The 17101-nt window shown below is 41.2% G+C and overlaps 1 protein-coding gene across 2 annotated transcripts in view; it reads left to right on the forward strand.

Moving 5' to 3' along the window:
- The first annotated feature begins 284 nt into the window (after positions 1-284).
- efna3b (ephrin-A3b) overlaps positions 285-17101 on the forward strand; it is a 71234-nt gene continuing 54417 nt past the window's right edge. Inside the window, exons 1-3 of one of the 2 annotated variants that reach the window (XM_080308310.1) lie at positions 285-507; positions 610-728; positions 1029-1241. In XM_080308310.1, the coding sequence (XP_080164436.1) occupies positions 1132-1241 (110 nt within the window). In that variant the 5' untranslated portion in view covers positions 285-507; positions 610-728; positions 1029-1131. Of the gene's footprint in view, positions 729-1028; positions 1242-17101 lie in introns of both variants that reach the window. The other variant, XM_026183650.2, reaches the window with a different exon arrangement.

The raw sequence follows: 17101 nt of genomic DNA on the forward strand, positions 1-17101 counted from the left end.
ACACACACGGTGTGTGTGTTTGAGTGCGGTGAGGGGGTATAAATACAGATGGTCGCTGCAGACTTCTCTGGCACCGAGGGAGATTCGGAGCTTTTTACTTTCACGCCATCGGTGGAGGTCGAACAGTTGACCAAAAGAAGAAGAAGAAAAAACTTAAAGTTGCAGTGATGCCTGATGGACTGCAGCTCGGCCACGATATTGGAGGAATGCGCTTTTGTCGCTCGCTGGGGGTGGAGTTAAAAAGTGAACGAGTGCTGCCTACCAAACAGAGAGAGGCGGAGAAGGAGGAGAGAGAGAGAAGGGAGAGAGACGGGTGGGCAGGGTGCTCACCGTAAAGGATGGTTGTCGGAAAGAGTCTTGAAGACCTAATGAAACTGGCTGCTTGAATTGTTTGCAGCGATAATAGAGCTCAGTGGTGTGCTTTGCGTTTCTCGGATCCTTGGACGGAAAAAGAACTGCAGTAGCATCCTGATAAAGAAGAAAAAGAACAGTTAGGGACAAAAAGAGGTGGACTTGCTCAGTATCTTTGATTTTTGCATCGTTTTTTCATCCTTCATTTTTTTTTTCTTCAGTAGCCTGAGCCTTGTTTTTTTCCTTCCACATCTGCAGCACGTAACTCTTTCCCGGCGCACCGGGCTGTTTGGTGCTCAACGAAAGACCGACCTCTGGTTTGGACCCAGTACCGTCCTCCCACACTCCTCTGGCGGGTTCACAAGCAGCAGTTCCCGGTGAGAAGAGAGGATCAGCTCAGTCAGAAAAAGCAGGGGGGACCGCACATACGGACAATACTCCCCCCCCTCCCCGTTTCTTTTTCTTTTTTTTCCCTTTTTTTTACTTGAAGCCCCCAGGATTTGTTGGGGAGGGAGGGAAGGAGGTCTGGTTTACGGAGGAGGGGAGGGTTCTCAGTTACTTTACAGCGCTATAGACTTTTGAGTTTTTCCAACACTTATTTACTACATCAGGTATGGACTTTGAACGTTTTGTATGAATGCATGAAGCATCTGTTTTCCCCCTCTCCCGTTTGTTAGGCATTTGCTGGGATGTTTGAGTCGCGTTGGTTGGTGGGGTGAAGGGACCGAGAGTGTGGCCGGAGAGACCAAAGGATCGGAGGCCGAGAGAGGAGCCGAGAGCATGGCTCTGGTAGCGCTGTCTCTCTGGGTGCTAATAAGTCTCACCTGGGCGAACCTGCTCCAGGTGTCAGCCAACAGGCATACCGTTTACTGGAACAGCTCTAACATACAGTAAGACCCCATTTTTCTTATGTTTACCAGTCTGTGTTTGTGTGTGTCTACTATTTCTCTTAATCTGCCCCCTCTAAAGGGAAGAAAATGATGTGCTCTGTCTGGCCCGAGCTGACGTATTTGTACCATCACACTTGAACTTCATCAGTTGTTTATTTCTCTTGTGAGCCTTGCTTCTAAAGCCTCTATCAGCCTTGCAGCAGTCACCTTCTCTGTCTGTCTTTCTTTTTTTTTAAACTTAATGGAAGAAATGATGTAGATCCACAGGCACTGTTTAAGCAGGCCTCTCACGTTTCTCCTAAGCTATTTTTGAGCCCCAAACAGCTCTGTCAGACCCCTGCTGTGAAGTCAAGGTGGCTCCAAACCATCTTTTCAACACCTTCTGTTGCACAACTGGTCAGACATATTTGGTTTCTGTTCCCTACTCAGCCACCAATCTCTGCTTGTAACATTTTACCCCCCCCTTCTCTCCCCGTCTCTGCTACACCTATGGTGGATGAGAACAGAGAGAAGAAAAGGAAGGAAATCACATGTGATTCTCTTGCCTTCCTCTCCTCTCTCTGTCTTCTCCTCTATCTGGTTCAATTAGGAGCACTTCTTCATCCTGACCCCATTGTGTTGTAGCAGTGTCACTATTCAATCTCTCCTTCCCGCTCCCTCTCCAACTTGCTCTCTCCTTCTATCCCTTCCTAACCCCCTTTCTTGTTTACACTCAGTCCGTTGGCCTTTTTGTTATCCTCCTAATCCCTCGCTCCTCGCCCCTATCTCGAATCAAGTGAAAAAGCTTTTTCTCTCTCTCGTCTTTCTTCTTTCCCCCCCCCTCTTTTTGGAAAGCTGCCTTTCTAATACTGTCCTCTTGAGTTCAGGGCTCTGCCACTGGATTCTTAAGAATGAAGCGTCAGTCTGCTGCAACACACTCTGGGTTTATGTTTCCTGGTAGAATTCATAGTAAAATGTTGCATGTTTTAACAGCCATGTTTCAACATGGCCTACAGGCACTTTGTCCTGCGCTTGAATGAACACAGATGAAACGTGGAAGCCATATTTTTAGTAAGTTGTTAGATTTAATATAGTCGGCTTGTCTCAATAATGTCAGAAAATCACAGCTTTATGTGTCAGAAGTACAGAAGAGAGCACGCACCTACCTTTTCGCGCTCCATCTTGCAGTGAATCCTGTCTTTGTGCACAAAGTGTTTCGGATACCAGGTGTCCCTCAGAGCAGCTCAGCATGTGATATTTACCTCTTCAACAGAATTTACCGACCTCCTCGAATGAGCAGTCGGATAAATAGCGGTTCTTTTATGACTGTGCTTATTAAAAGCATAAACAAAGTGAAAGGTCAGAAAATACGGCGTTGTTTTACTTTAAGGAGGATGAATGAGTCTGCCCGCCAACGGTTACTCAAGGCCAGTGATTTTAGTTTACAGCGTGGAATAAAACAAAGAGAGGCAGGTGTATTTATACCTCGCAGCAGAATTACTACACATAAAATGCTGCGTGAAGTAATAGACGCGGAAGGTATGAGGATATTCGTTGTGACGTGAGTGGAAACAATATTAGTTTTCCTGAAAGTAAGAAAATAATCTCTGCACATTTTAGAGAGTAATATTGCACGCACAGTTGCTGCTAATGCATTTTAGCCGGTATTTATTCTCCAAGCACCGCCCGCGTGGAAGGTGCTCATATTCAATTTCTATATCCCCCCCCCCCCCCCGCTATAAAAATTTGATAATAAATGCTAATGAAATTCCACCTTTGCTTTTTATGTAAGAGACAGAAGTTGATTTTGGTAAAACGCAGGAAAAAGAAACACGCTAAAAGGCATAAAAGAAAGGCGAGACGTGAACCCCAGACCTCGGTTCAGTCAGCTCGATGTAACATGAGCTGCGTTAACCTTGGTGAAGTGCAAACTCAATTAAGCAATTTCAGCTGATTTTTTTTTTTTGTTGTAAATTCAGCGTGTGGTCATTTTTTTCTTTCTTTTTTTTTCTTTTCTTTTCTTTTTTTTTAGAAAAAGCAGGGCAAGAACTCAAGCAGTCTGGAGCAGCCTAACCTTTAACCCTACTGTCCAGGACTCGAGCACTGCAGAGCCCAGCAGTCAGTCTTTTCTTTCTCGGCAGGTTCCCTGCCTTTACTGTTTTCATCCCAGTGGCAGAATATTCTTAGCCCCTGCAGTGTGAGTCTTTTATAAAAGACTGTGTTTAATTAAAGAACAAGCCGCATCTCAGCGGACCTGCCTCATCCCTGATCTTCCCCGTCTTTTTCTCTCTTTCTCGTTCTCACTGCACACATGCACAATGACAATGCACGAGCAGTGAGTGGGGCTAACTTTTTCAATTCAGCCTACTTAGTGAGTTAGGAGACAAAGGGGCCATGGACAGTGGGACATAAAAGACAGATAAACGGCAGGAGAGCCTGTCTAATCTACTCTTTCATTCACTACTGAACCATTTTTCTGCAGCGCAGATCCTATTTCCAGCATTTATTTTAATCTCTGTACTCAACAGCACAACATCCGACATTTGTAAGGTTGGCTGGCGTGTCTTTAGCCGTTGGCGATCCGCCTCCCTGGAGTTTCTCTAACTTGCAGTGTAGTGTGGAGGTTTAGAAGGCCAATAATAAGCTGTAGTATTGCTGTCAGATTGAGTGGTAAACACATTGTAAAGCCTCAGGACCCAGCAGTTTCTCAACCAGCTTCTGACCCCAAGCCACTCATCAACCACAAGAGACAGGCTGAGACTGTTACCAAGCATTAACTATTTCACACACACACACACACACACGCTTGCAGAAATGTGGGTCTGCAGGCCTACATTTGTGCGCATGCTAGCTCGCCCACTTACATGCGCAGCTTTGTGTGTGCACGTAAAAACACACGCACATCGCTGCTGTGTACTTTTTTAAACTTCTATAAGATGGATTATTTCCCACGTTTGCGTCTCGCACAAAGGCTGGTGCCACCGCCTATCAGTCACTTGTCACTGATATCCCTGGGCATGAATGTGTGTGTAACGGTGTGCATATTTTTTGCGTGTGTGTGTGAGAGTGAGTGTGTGCATGTGTGTTTGCCCTGTTACAGATGTCTGTGTTCATTGATGGGTGACCGAAACAAAAACAAATCCATCAGCCTGTTAAATCACACATTATCTTCCACCACCTGGCAATTAACCACTGCTGCGAGTGTGAGCGCGCGCGTACGCGAGCGTGTGCGTGGCTATACATGTGTATGCGTGTAATTTAATAACACAGCAGTTAACTGATTTGCATAATAGATATCTGCTGATATCTCTTAATTTATCAGTTGTATATTTTTCAAGCAATTAGGCTGCGGATAAACAAACACATAAGAAACTGTAGGCATTACGTGTGCGTTGTGTGTGTGTGTGTGTGCGTGCTTGTGCGTGTGTTTGTTCATGACACTGTCACCTCTATGCATACCTCTGGAATAAAGCCAGCTGTTGCAGGGAGAATTTACTCCTCATACCAATGCACATGTGCATGTGTGGTAATCGATGCCAAGGTGGAACTTGTTTTATATTCATCCGGCTTGTCGGAGTGAACAGAGACACGTCACGCAAGGCAGGAGAGAAATAATGCCAGGAATATGAGAAGACTGAGGCGGCGAGAGAGAGAAACACTGCGAGACTGGTTGGAGAAGGGAGGACGAATTCAGGTGGATGCTGTGTTGAATTGTAATAGGGCACGGGCAGGGCGGCCTTCAAAATAATGATGATAATAATGCCTGGCCGGTGCCCTGATCCGCGCGGCGAGTTCGTACACGCGGCTGTGCCTGAGAAAGAAAGAGGGAGACTCTAAGACAGACGGGAGGGTCGAGCAGGCCAATCAACACTCTCCTCGACAGCAACGCAAAACTATCGGTCTCTGAGCCCTACTCGGGACAACAGTATTTACATTTATAAGTAGCTGCACAAAGAAGAGTATAACTCACAATCACCAGACCCGTGGCATGCATGTGTGTGTACAACCCATCTATCCGTGATGTTTGAGGTGCCACAGCTGTGATGTGTGTTGATGCACCCTTGCAGCAAAAGCCTCACACAGGGTTCTAACTGTGCTATAGACATATTTATCAGACTGTTCATTAGTAAGGAATCATGAGGCCACATGGTGTACAGGTGTGTGTCCATGCGTGGTGTCAGACGTTCACACAGAGATGTCATTAATTAAAAGCAATAGGGAACACCTGTGTGATGGATGACTCCTGTTTGCGTAACAAGATTCAGTGGTCTTCTCTGTCCTGCGCTGCTCCTCACTCTTTATATATGCGTGTGCATGCTGCAGTCATTTTTTTCTGATTGGACAGTCATTGCTTGGTAGGTGAGAGGAGCAATAAGAGATGCAAAGGAGGAAAATAAATGATTTTTTTTTTTTTTTTAAACTTTGCAGATGAGCCAGATATAAAGGGTGTGTGTCTTTCTCTCATTCTCCTGAAAGCACTCATAAGGTGGTGGTATTTTAATTTAATGTCGATATTTCCTGCTTTGTCAAATAAACTTGAACTGCATGTGCTAGAAGGTATGTTGCATTGTTTTGAGTTCTTCTTCACCTTTCGCCACCTACACTTTCTTCCTGTTTCTTCTCTCCTCTCCTCTTTTACACTTTGAAATGTTGACTAAAGCCATTTGCCGTGCATCTTTCTCAAAGCTCACACATGAAACACTCAAAAACCCTGAAAAATCAAGCCCACCATGTTTTGGTTTTTTTTGTTTTTTTTTCTGCATCTCGATTGGCCCTTTCATTTCCTCAAATGTTGTCTCGCTTACACCATCGACTAATCGGAAGCGTTGCTGTGAAAATGAAGTACTGATGTTAAGTGTTCGTGCTTGCTTGGCCTTGGGTTTAGCACTAACTGGTCACTGTAATGGTTGGATTCAAAAAGAGCTTTTGGGGGGTCGAGGTGTGGGGGAATTTTACGGCTGTAATTCTACTAACACACATCTGAGAGTCACTGTGAGTCCGGCAATTGTGATCAAGCCTGGCAAAAAGTCTCACAGGTACAAATATCTGACCCAGGATTGGTATTGATTTATGTGACTGCTGATCTTGTTCTGGTGGCTCAGTGGTTAGCAGAGGGTGTTGTTATCAAGCCTTTTAGATTCCCTGTTAGAATTACCAACACTGTGTTGTTGAGGAGTAGAAATGCTTTCACCTCAGAGCTGAGTTAAACAGTCTTTGCTAAATTAATCTTCCTACACGACCTCGGTAAGAGAAGTAAACCATCGATCTAGAAAGAATATGCCTATTTTTATGACCAGGAATAATTAAAAACTGGTGCATGTGTTTGATAGTAATGTGGTTCCCTGTATTTATAATCCTATCAGTGTTTCTAACTGGTTGAGAATTTATTTTTGGTTGTCAACCTCATGGGAGGTGGAGGTGTAGCTTGGTGGGCTGCAGTGAGCTGCACATAAATGCTGTATTGTTGCAGACCGAGTCAGTTTTAAATTTCATCTGCGTTTTTACACAACCTTGTCGTGAAGAAATACTGAATAAATCAGTATTTCTTATAGATCAGTATGTCAACCGGCCAAAACGTCAAGGCTAATCCACATATGACCAGTATGTATTGATAATGTGATATCGATTTACTTGGAAATTGTCAGTGTTGGGTCTTGGATGAGTGACCTATGCGATTAATGACACTGACTAATAAAAACAAACACATATTTCGGACACAGAAACCTCTTTCATTGTATATTACAAACAGTGATTGGTATTGAAGCTTTGTAGGTCAGTGGGTATAATCAATAACGTGTTGCACATAATTTCCAGATTTGCCCTTAGTAAAAGATCTAATCACACTAGTATAGTAGTGTTTCATCCAGTCTGTAACTTAAAGTTGGTTTTAATTGCTTCAGTATATGTCTACATCTACTGGAATGTGCATGTATATTTATGAAGAAAGCACATATTTTATTTTGGAAATTCTGTGCTAATAGTCACAGTTTGACTAGGAAAAGCTGATTTAAATAACAGAGTAGAAAAGCTTGATCATGCAACAGACCCAGTGGTGTGGCTCAAATCATGCATCAATCTGAGATTAATTTCTTTAGAAGCTGTTATTTAAAAAAATTTTCTAGGTTGGTGCTCGTGTGGCATTTGGAACGTGCATGTGTTTCCTTATTGGTGCTTCCAGCCACTGCAGTCTAACCAAAGACGGGACTAAGAGTGTGAGTGATTGCTTTTCTTGCTGTGTTCTGTGTTAAGGCCACTGTATACTCTCACAGAAGTGCTGTCTGGACAGTCTTAAAGTGATTAAAAGCTCAGGTGTTCAGACACGGTGGGCGAGTGTTGTCCAATTAATGCAACTTTCCTAAAGCAACAATCTGACAGCCACACCTGGGCTCTGGCCAGGTGTGAAAATTGGGTGATCTCAAAATGCGGTGCAAATTCTTTCCTCCATCTCACTCGCTTCACTCTACTCACTGCCCAACACTCACTGCTAAACTGCACTGTGTTATAGTAACAGTGGGATTGCTTTTGTAGCAAAGCACAAGAGATTGCAGCCAAAATAGGATCTGAAAAACAGCCAGGGACAAATATGAGTCAGCTCTCCCGTTACTTACTCTCAGTGTTTTTGAATTACAGTAACTCTTCTGTGGTCCTCAACAGAGAAAGAGTCTTACTACAAGAAAATCAAATCATTTTTAAGCATTGAGTCTGTTGTTCACCATTTCCATTTCTGCGTTGTCTGGAGAGGTGGGCAACATAGTATACAACATATAGTCTCAAATTTACATCATGATACCAAAAAAAAATTGCAATAATGATATTTCTGATGATACAGAAAAAAAATTAAAATGAACAGTGATTGATTGATGCTTGCAGGCAGCAGAATTTATAAGTAAATGAGGGGCATTTTTCATCCTTCATTTCCAATAAGATGCTGTCACTGATGTCACCGTTTCTACTTTGAAGTGTGAATCTATTGAAACAAGGTGCCGGCAGCAGCATTATATTACAATAGTAGTGACACAGCATTAAACACAGTGACACAGCGTCACTCAAATGAAAGCACAAAAGTACCCCTGTAGTGTTTTTCTGGGAATTTTAAGTAAAAGTAAAACATGACTTAACAGTTCAGTTTAACAATAGCCAACGTAACTTTATGTTGTAGCCCTAAAGGTGTATATACACTAAAACAGGTGTGTTGTTTCGACCTTTATCAAGAACAGTTTACTTGTATGTTTTGTTGGAGGTTTCTGAAGTAGCTCTCTCTCTTCCTCTCAGACATGCCTGGACTTGTCATATTGTTTTCTGTATCTGTGAGTGTTTCTTGTTGTTGAACATAAACCCATGACGTTGCAATATGACACTTTTATATTGCATAGTTATTGTGAACTCTATGGTATGGCACAGCCCTGGTCGTCTAGTCTCTCACCTAAGCGTACTCCAAAAATATTTAACCTTATATGCATTGCTAATAGTTCTGCTTTCTTCTTACCGCTGTACCACTGACTCAAACTTGACCACTTTCTAAGCTTAAACAGATGCAAATCACCGCGTACCTTAAAATGTAAATGATATACTTGCACAATGGCACACACGAGTTCACACAGTCAAACACATTATCATCTTTTCTGTTAATGCTCTTAAAGTCGAGGTCTGTTCAGCATAACCTGGAGTTTATCTCAGGACAGAAGCAGTGTGTGCACAAATCAAATGGTGACTGCAAAGAGGAGTATCCTCAGAAATCACGTTGCAAGAACAAGAGGGGCCACATCAGAGTCACCGAGTCACGCAGCGCTTTAACTTAAAACGGTGCCGTTTGAAGCGGATGAATTGCCTTTTTCCTTGACGGCCAAATTATTGAATGACCGTCTTCCCTTGTTATCTGTAGATTTTAGGCAAAGTATGGGGTGCAACAAGAATTTATCTTTCCCACCCATGTGTTAAATTTGAGCAAATTGTCCGCAGAGAACAAGTCCCATAGCGACGAGCTGGAGTCAGAGCAGACAAAACACACACACACATAAACACAGATGCACGCACTTGATGTTGTTGTTGATATGTACATAATACTCTGAGCCGCTGTCTAAGCTCCAGCAGTGTAATCAGGTGCTAATAACAAGGCTGCGATGTTTACAAGCTGTTTTGGTGTGTGTATGTGTGAAGTATATGTGAGCATTCTCTATATTCTATTCCCCACCAGCGCTCTAGGGGCTTTGGGGGTACTAATAATGACTGTCAGCTCCTGCACAGACACACACGGACGCGCACGCACACACCAGATGCTCCAATGGTGTGTTTGTGACGCGGCTAATGATAGCAGCAGAGCGGCAGTCTGAGGCCATATGCTGAGCCTGATCACAACAGAGCGGAGTGGTCTAGCGTTAATAAACTCTACTGACGTGACAATTAGTATTCCTCTGCATAAAGACAGTACAGTTCCACGTGAAAAATGCAGCTGTTTGCATCCAACTCTGCACAAACCAGGAATCAGCTGATGCCAGCCAGGACAATACAGAGGCGCAGCAGGGAAGGAGAAATGTTTCTATTGTCACTGCTCGCTGGGTAGAAATGTTGATGTTTATTGTTGAGCTTCAGTTATGAATATTGTTATCGGCTCGTCAAGACGTAAACATCATCAGATCTGAATTGTGAGGGAATGATGGGAGCTTTTATTGGGAAGTTAGCTTCTCTGTAACAGGTTTTCGTAAGACAGGAAGAATTGTGGTGTGAAAGTCTTGACTGTGAAGGTTTGTTTTAGCACCTGGTAGTAGGGAAAAAGGTCCTCACTTCAGCAAAATGCACAGGACGCAGAATTATGCTTATTCCATCCACAGAGAGACAGCATGTAGAGAGGGAGAGAGTCTTTAATTGAGGTTTTATCCATTTAAGCTGTCACTAAGAGGCCAACTCTGAAACCTTTTAACCACTCTCTTCTCAGTAATGACACAAATCAGAGAGGAAATGTGTTTGTGTCTGAGCTTCAGTGCGAATGTGTGCGGGTGCGGATGTGTTCATGCGTGTTAGCGTTTGTGAAGCAGGAGGGTAATTATGCGGAAATTGGGAAATGGCTAAGTGAATTATGACCTTGTTTCAGCAGAAGGCTTTAATCAGTCCCAGCCAGGCCAGGGAGGGAGGCAGAAATGTTCGCTGCACAAGCACTCTGCTCCTGATGGCCACAGCAGCCAGTCAGTAAAGCTGACAATCAGCCGGTCTGATGGGTCAATGCAAAGCAGTCACTCAGACTGCTTTAGTCCCAAAACCACCTGCAGAAAATGTATGCATGATGATAAGACTGAAATGAGGGTTGTTGCATTCATGACACTTTGGTTCGTTTTTCTTCATTCTGTATCTGCGCAGCACATAGACTGTACATAAAAGATGCAGCCACTGAAAATTCCACCCGGCGTCATCACCATATTGTTATTCTGGAGCCAGCAGCAGCCACATTCAGAGAAAAAGAAGTGCTCTGCTATTGGCTAGTAATAGCAAGCTTGGATAGCAAGCTAATGGGTGCAATGTACAGAGTTAAACAACAGAGCAACAACAGCAGCGATTTCATTCTTCAAAACTGAAGCAAAAACTTCTTGAACACCTGCCAACAGGCCATATTATTTTTGATATAATTAATAATACTGCAGAAGTCACTAAAACCACAAACACTGTTGGGAGAGCTTCACTGAGACGAGGATCGGCTGCCGCTCACTGTGTGACTGAGTGACCCCAACTTTAAGCCTGAATATAAAAAAAAATAGTGAGTTAAACAGTGTTGTAAACATGCTAATATCATCTCTAAGCTTGAGCATTTAAACCTGTTGATCTAATGGGTTTGACTCCCAGTTTAAGCCGTCCCCAAGTGGCTACTGAAGAGTACTGTTGGTTAGGTGGGCTGGTGATTTATTTTCATTATCAATGTCATGTGACAGGTATACTGAAAACACAGAGCCTCTTTTTTAATTTTTATACAGCCTTGGTGCTAATTAAAAAAAGATTTCGAAATGCAATTATATCACTAAGATCATTGTTATTGAAATCACTTAAATGGACATTTCCATTACCAATTAATATATTATCTGAAGTCTAATCGACTGTAATATTCTCAGATAATTTGTGTGATATAACAGGACAAGTGAAATTTGCTTGTTACATTTTAATAGAGGCCAGAGTCACATGTGACATCACCAGATTGCTTGTTTTCTGACCGCTAGCTCAAAATCCCCAAAAATGTTCAGCAGAAAAAGCTTAACCAACTAACTCATATCTGATTGATTTCATGTCCGATTATTGTAGCTTTTGAAAGTGTCCTGTTAATCGTTTTACGAGGCCCTACAATCCAAACGAACATATATATACCACATATTTGTCGTGATCAAAAGTGGAAACTTGGTTTGAATATGACGCAGGAAAAGCTGAGGTTTGTATTTGTAGCTATAGCTTGCTTACTTTGTGTGCATAAATCACGACTACAAGTTTTGGATTCATTTTGGAATGAGCTTGAAAAGATTGTTGTGCCGTAATGTTAACTGGTTCCAGGTGGTGCTGCATAAAACAAGCTGTATGATTTTATTTATTTTTTTATCAGAAAATATGTAGTAGTTCTGCCAAGCATGCGCGTGCTGTTGATGTTGGTCTCAATCTCCGTTTTTTTGCCTGTGATTTCCTGGTGGTTTTATCTGTGCCTTCATTGTTAATGTGTTTGTGCGTACACATGGATGCTTGTGTGTGGGTGTTAAGTGTTCATGTACAGCATGAAAAGCTCCTGCTGTTCTGATGTGTGTAGGGCCAGCCATGCTGCTGTCAGTCAGTGTGCCTCAGAGAGCCTGTGCCGCTCTTGGTCTGGTTGTCTATTTCTGCCAAAGCTGGATCGATGGTGTCCTACAGACTCTGCACTCTTCTCTTGGATGTTTCAGCCTGTTCCTCTTCTCTCTCGCCGTGTATCTGCTGCTCGGCCCTCCCTCCACCTCTTCATCTCACTTGTTGGCTCGGCCTCTTGGCATCACTTCCTCTTCTCCTCCTCATTGTCCTCCTCTGCATCATCCTACTACTCTCAAGTCTCTCTTCACATCAGACAATGAGCTCTCAGTGCGTGTGTGTGTGTGTATTAAGTGTATGCATTTATTAGAGCTTCTTTATGAGGGATTCCTCTTGTTGTATTCACATCTTGTCCAGGTTGCACTTGTGTGGTGAATGCCAATGTGATGCAGCGGTTCTGTACTAGTTTTAACTGGTATGCGTTTGTGTGTATGTGGCTTTGTATCAAAACAGTTCATTCTACAGAAATTAATCCACAATGATTCATCAGTTCATTGTCTCTCATTTGAGGACTTGTGTGAAATGTGTCTGGTTTTGGATAAAAACAAGGTATTTCACATTTATTTAAAAAAAAGTAAATCAATAAGATTAAAAATAATTATTTTAACTACTTTTGGTCAGCAATAAGAATACAGTTAATATGTTGTAGGCTAAAAAAGGAGTTTATTAGTTTTTAGCACAAATTTCCTTAGAGTTTTAAAATGTGATCTATTTATATATTCCATTATGTGTATCTCTGATGAGAAGACTGAAAAAAAACTTACCTCAAAGCATTACCTCAGGCTGATGGAAATTGTGTTGGAAACACATGAATTATTGAGAGATTAGCTGATGATTCGAATCATAATCTGCAGCCTTAAATTGTAATTTTATATTGGTTATTGCTGTATTGTTCAATTTAAGATGCTAAAATTTCAAACTCAGTAATGATAAGCTGGAAAATACTCAGAACTTGGTAAAGTTTTCAGTACTAGTGGAGAAAAAATTGACAGAAAATTAAGACGCATCGTTTTTTCGTAAAGATCCAACAAATCGTAACATCAATGACAAAATTGTGTTTAAGTGCAAAAAACATCTAACTGTAAGGTGTGTGTATGACAAACACGTTAACACTCTCCTAGTGCAACAAAGGAAAAAAAAAAACGAGTATTTTTAGGCCGTCTGAGGTAGTGCTCTGCTTTTGCGTCATTCTGCAAAATATTTGCTTTTGCGACACCAAGATGTCTTAGAATTGCTTTCGTTTTTTGGCATTAACTTCGACTGCATTATTACATAACTCGTTGACTTTATGTATTTACAAAAATGACAGATTTAAATCTTATTTCCCTACTTATTTATAGACACCATGTCCTGCTTTTTTGTCACTGGTGTTACTTTAAACATTTAGCACACGTAGCCAGAGTCACAGAATATTAAAAATTATACAAAAATAAATTATATGTTACCATTTCCAATCAGGTGTATGCAGCCATCTGTTTGCTATAACTATGAAAATACTTCAAAATAAGTAATGATTCATTCCTTAAGTTTAACATAATTTCATTGATTTAACTTTATTATCATGTCAGTGTCTGTGACACGTTTTATTTGAGACAGGAAAAAACACACACACAGTAACATCGAGGTAAACCGTTTGGAGACACTTTGTTTGAACGTTCCTGACAAAAGGAGGATTATGTTATAATATTCTGTGAACAGCTTTTGATAAAGTTTTTCTATAGATGGGCGTCAATGATGTTACCATTAAGTAAGTAACAGCAGTGACAAATTTTCAGGAAAAATGCTTTTAACAAAATAGCTGCTAAAAGGCATCAAACCTGTGAGACATACTCTACACAAAAACATATTATTATTATTATTATTATTATTATTATTATAATTGACAATAATTTTTTGCTGTTTTTATTTTCTTTGTTTTTTACAAAAAAATTGGGTCAAACCAGTGACTTAAAGTGTCTTATGAAATTATGAGACAGAAGAGAAAAATTACAATACATTCTATAGACCGTCAGGAAATATGTCTCAGGAAGTCAAGTGATGTCATCAATGTCATGATTTTATTTCAAAATTTTATTTCTTAAACGGAAACATATGTGACATAGCTCCACGGGACAATTGCGTTCTTTATATATATCACATTTATTTTAAAAAATTGTTATGTCATGTTTATTGTACATTTGATAGGTACACTTATATTTTTGTATTTAAAAACATTTTTTTAAACTCAAAAGTGTGTTTATCCCGGGAGAAACCCTTGTGTGTTACTTGCGCCTATATATTAAATTAATGCCTCCAGAAGGTTTAATTGTTTAAATAACATAGTTTGTTCTTATATTATTTTTAACAGAAATAAAAAGGTGTTTTTCAAGTGTTATATTTCTGCAAAGGCTATGGACAAAAATCTGATTTGGCTCTATTTTTTCATTGCTGATCAAACAGAGTTGCTAAGTTAGCCTGCCACTGGTTTTGTCTAGTTGCTGGTAGACTTTTCTCTGCTCCAATCTGGGATTTTAGGAGAAACATGACACCTTTTAGACACAAATAATTGTGTTATCCTGATAAATTAACGCTGTCTCTTAATGTTTAAGATGGCCATGCTTTACTAACTCACGAAATTCCTCATAAAATGTTATTCAGTCTTGTGAAGGTTCACTGCTGTTCAAGTGTTCAGCTGCTACTGAGTGGAGAGGCTGCGTGAAGGTATAAGTCAGCTGGAGGAGGCAAAGATAGGAGTGTTGGTGTCGACACTGCTGGATATTAGTGTCTAATCCAGTAGTAATTTTTAATATCTTTTCATCCCTGATGTCTACAAACGCCCTACAGGTAAACTGATGATGACAAAAACTGATGATGACAAAGACATCAGAGAAACTGATGATGACAAATATTATCTTGATACATTGTCCTCTATAGCGATGGCGTCACAATCTGTAATATGTAACAGCATCTTTGTAAATGAAGGAAAATATGCCCTCAAAAAGCAGGTATTAAGTCTTCACTGCAATCTATTGTGAAGGTGTGTGTGTGTGTGTGTGTGCGTTATATTATTATTCAGTTTTAATAATTTGTCAGTTAATTGCCTCTCTGATTTGCTTTCTCATTTGTTCACCATTTTCCTCCTGTGAATTGCTTTTTCTTCACTGTGAGTTAGTTAACTTGCTCATTTTACACTTATTCATTTAATAAGCTCGATGATGAGGAGTCGAGAAGTTGTGACTCTGTTACGAATTTTCTGGGGAATCCATTTTCGAGCATGTTTTAATCAATCAGATAATGTTTGACGCCAGTGTGTCATTGACGTATTGGAAGAGAAAGCAATGCAATACACAGCTTTAATGATATTTGGTCTCCTAATTCTCTGGGTGAAAACCAATAGATATAATCAATTTATAAAATACTTTATTTATTTATTTCTTGCTGGAATCCACTAATAATTGTGGTTTTGTGGATTTATACATCTGAGGAGCTCCATAACAGCTATACAAATCTAGTGCTTCTATAAAGCAGCTGCAGTTATTGATTTACATGAAATGGATATTAATAAATCTATGTATGTATTGTCTATGCTTGCTCTGTTTTTAAGCATGTTCACGTGTGATTCTCTGAATACCTTTGAGTTTTCGACCTTTAGTTTGGACTTCAGATGTGTGTTTTTTTTAATGTATGTATGTTATATATTTTAATGAGGTGCATACATGAGTACACTGAAAAGAGTTGATGGTTGTCAGTGGAGGGAGAGGAGGATGGCTGAGAGCTAGCAATGCTGCCTGGCCTCTACGCTAACACCCACGCTGTCTGTAGGCTCTACTCTCTTCTCCTAGCTTTGAGGTACGGCAATGTGGTAGCGCCACCGTAGTAAGACTGCATATGAATGAGTGTGTACTATCTCTCAGCCAAGTTCTCTGTCCTGAGCGCCTGTCTTGTTTTTAATGAAAGCTTTAAGTCCAGGACAGCTGCTGGAGGTGGCTACATCCACTTTCTTTATTTCACATGTGCGATGGCGAGGGAGAAGGAGGGTAGAGGATTGGGGGGTGGAGGGGCGCGTGGAGGATGTGGGGGTTGCAGGGTTGTTGTAATGAATGTACTGCAGTTAAAAAGAATTCTGTGTCACTTCCCGGGAGAGAGGGAAATAAAGGTGGTGGCGGGGGAGAGGGAGATGTGGGAGGAGATGTTGGGAAATAGGATGTGTTGTGTTGATGGAGCTGAGTTCTTCGCAGCCAGACGAACTCTCCTCCCATTCTAGTGTTTGCGTGCATTTGTGTATATGTGTGTGCGTGTGTGAATATGCGTATATGTGTTGCACTGGGGTGCAGAACGAAATCAAGAAAGAAGGCATGTGAATGCCCCACAGCCTACGAGCATACCACCCACACATTTTACCCACATGTATTAGACCCATACATATGCATACTTCTCCCTTTTCTCCTCCTCTGCTGTTCTTTCCATTTTTCCCCTCTGCTTTCTCACCTCCATCCATGCACAAACACACACACACACACACGTACTATCTTTCACCAACACATGCACATATGCCGAAGAAAAAACTGGTTACACAGGGGCAATCTCTGTCTTTGCTCCCCATAGATTCCTCAAGGGGGTACATTGTTATTTGCTACCAGCCCTGATCAAATAAAATGGAACAAAGAGAACACACTCCGTCACACACAAATTCATAGAAACACACATACAGTCCTGTTTGCAAAATTGTGACTGAAGAAAAAAGAACGGCGCCACCCAACCACCCACTCGCTGTGTGTAAAATGTCACTCACACTGCACACACTCGAGTGTTTTCCCCTAGAGGTGAACAGTAAATCCCAACATATGTATTGCATCATGCATTGCTATAGTATCAGATGAGATAATCAGAACCTCCAAGCTACTCTCCTCTTAGGCTGGATGTGGCTTTGGAGATGGATGAGGATAGGCAGAGAGCGGGAGAGCAGTTTAACTCTGCATAAGGCATATCTGCTGGCAATTGTTGTTACTTAAAAAAAAGACAGGGAGCGCATACAACAAGAAGAACCAGACAGAGAAAAAAAATCATTGATGGAGGGTGAAGGAGAAGGAAAGGGAGGG

Source organism: Astatotilapia calliptera, chromosome 11, assembly GCF_964374335.1.
Source record: "Astatotilapia calliptera chromosome 11, fAstCal68.1, whole genome shotgun sequence".
Taxonomy (NCBI): Eukaryota; Metazoa; Chordata; class Actinopteri; order Cichliformes; family Cichlidae; genus Astatotilapia; species Astatotilapia calliptera.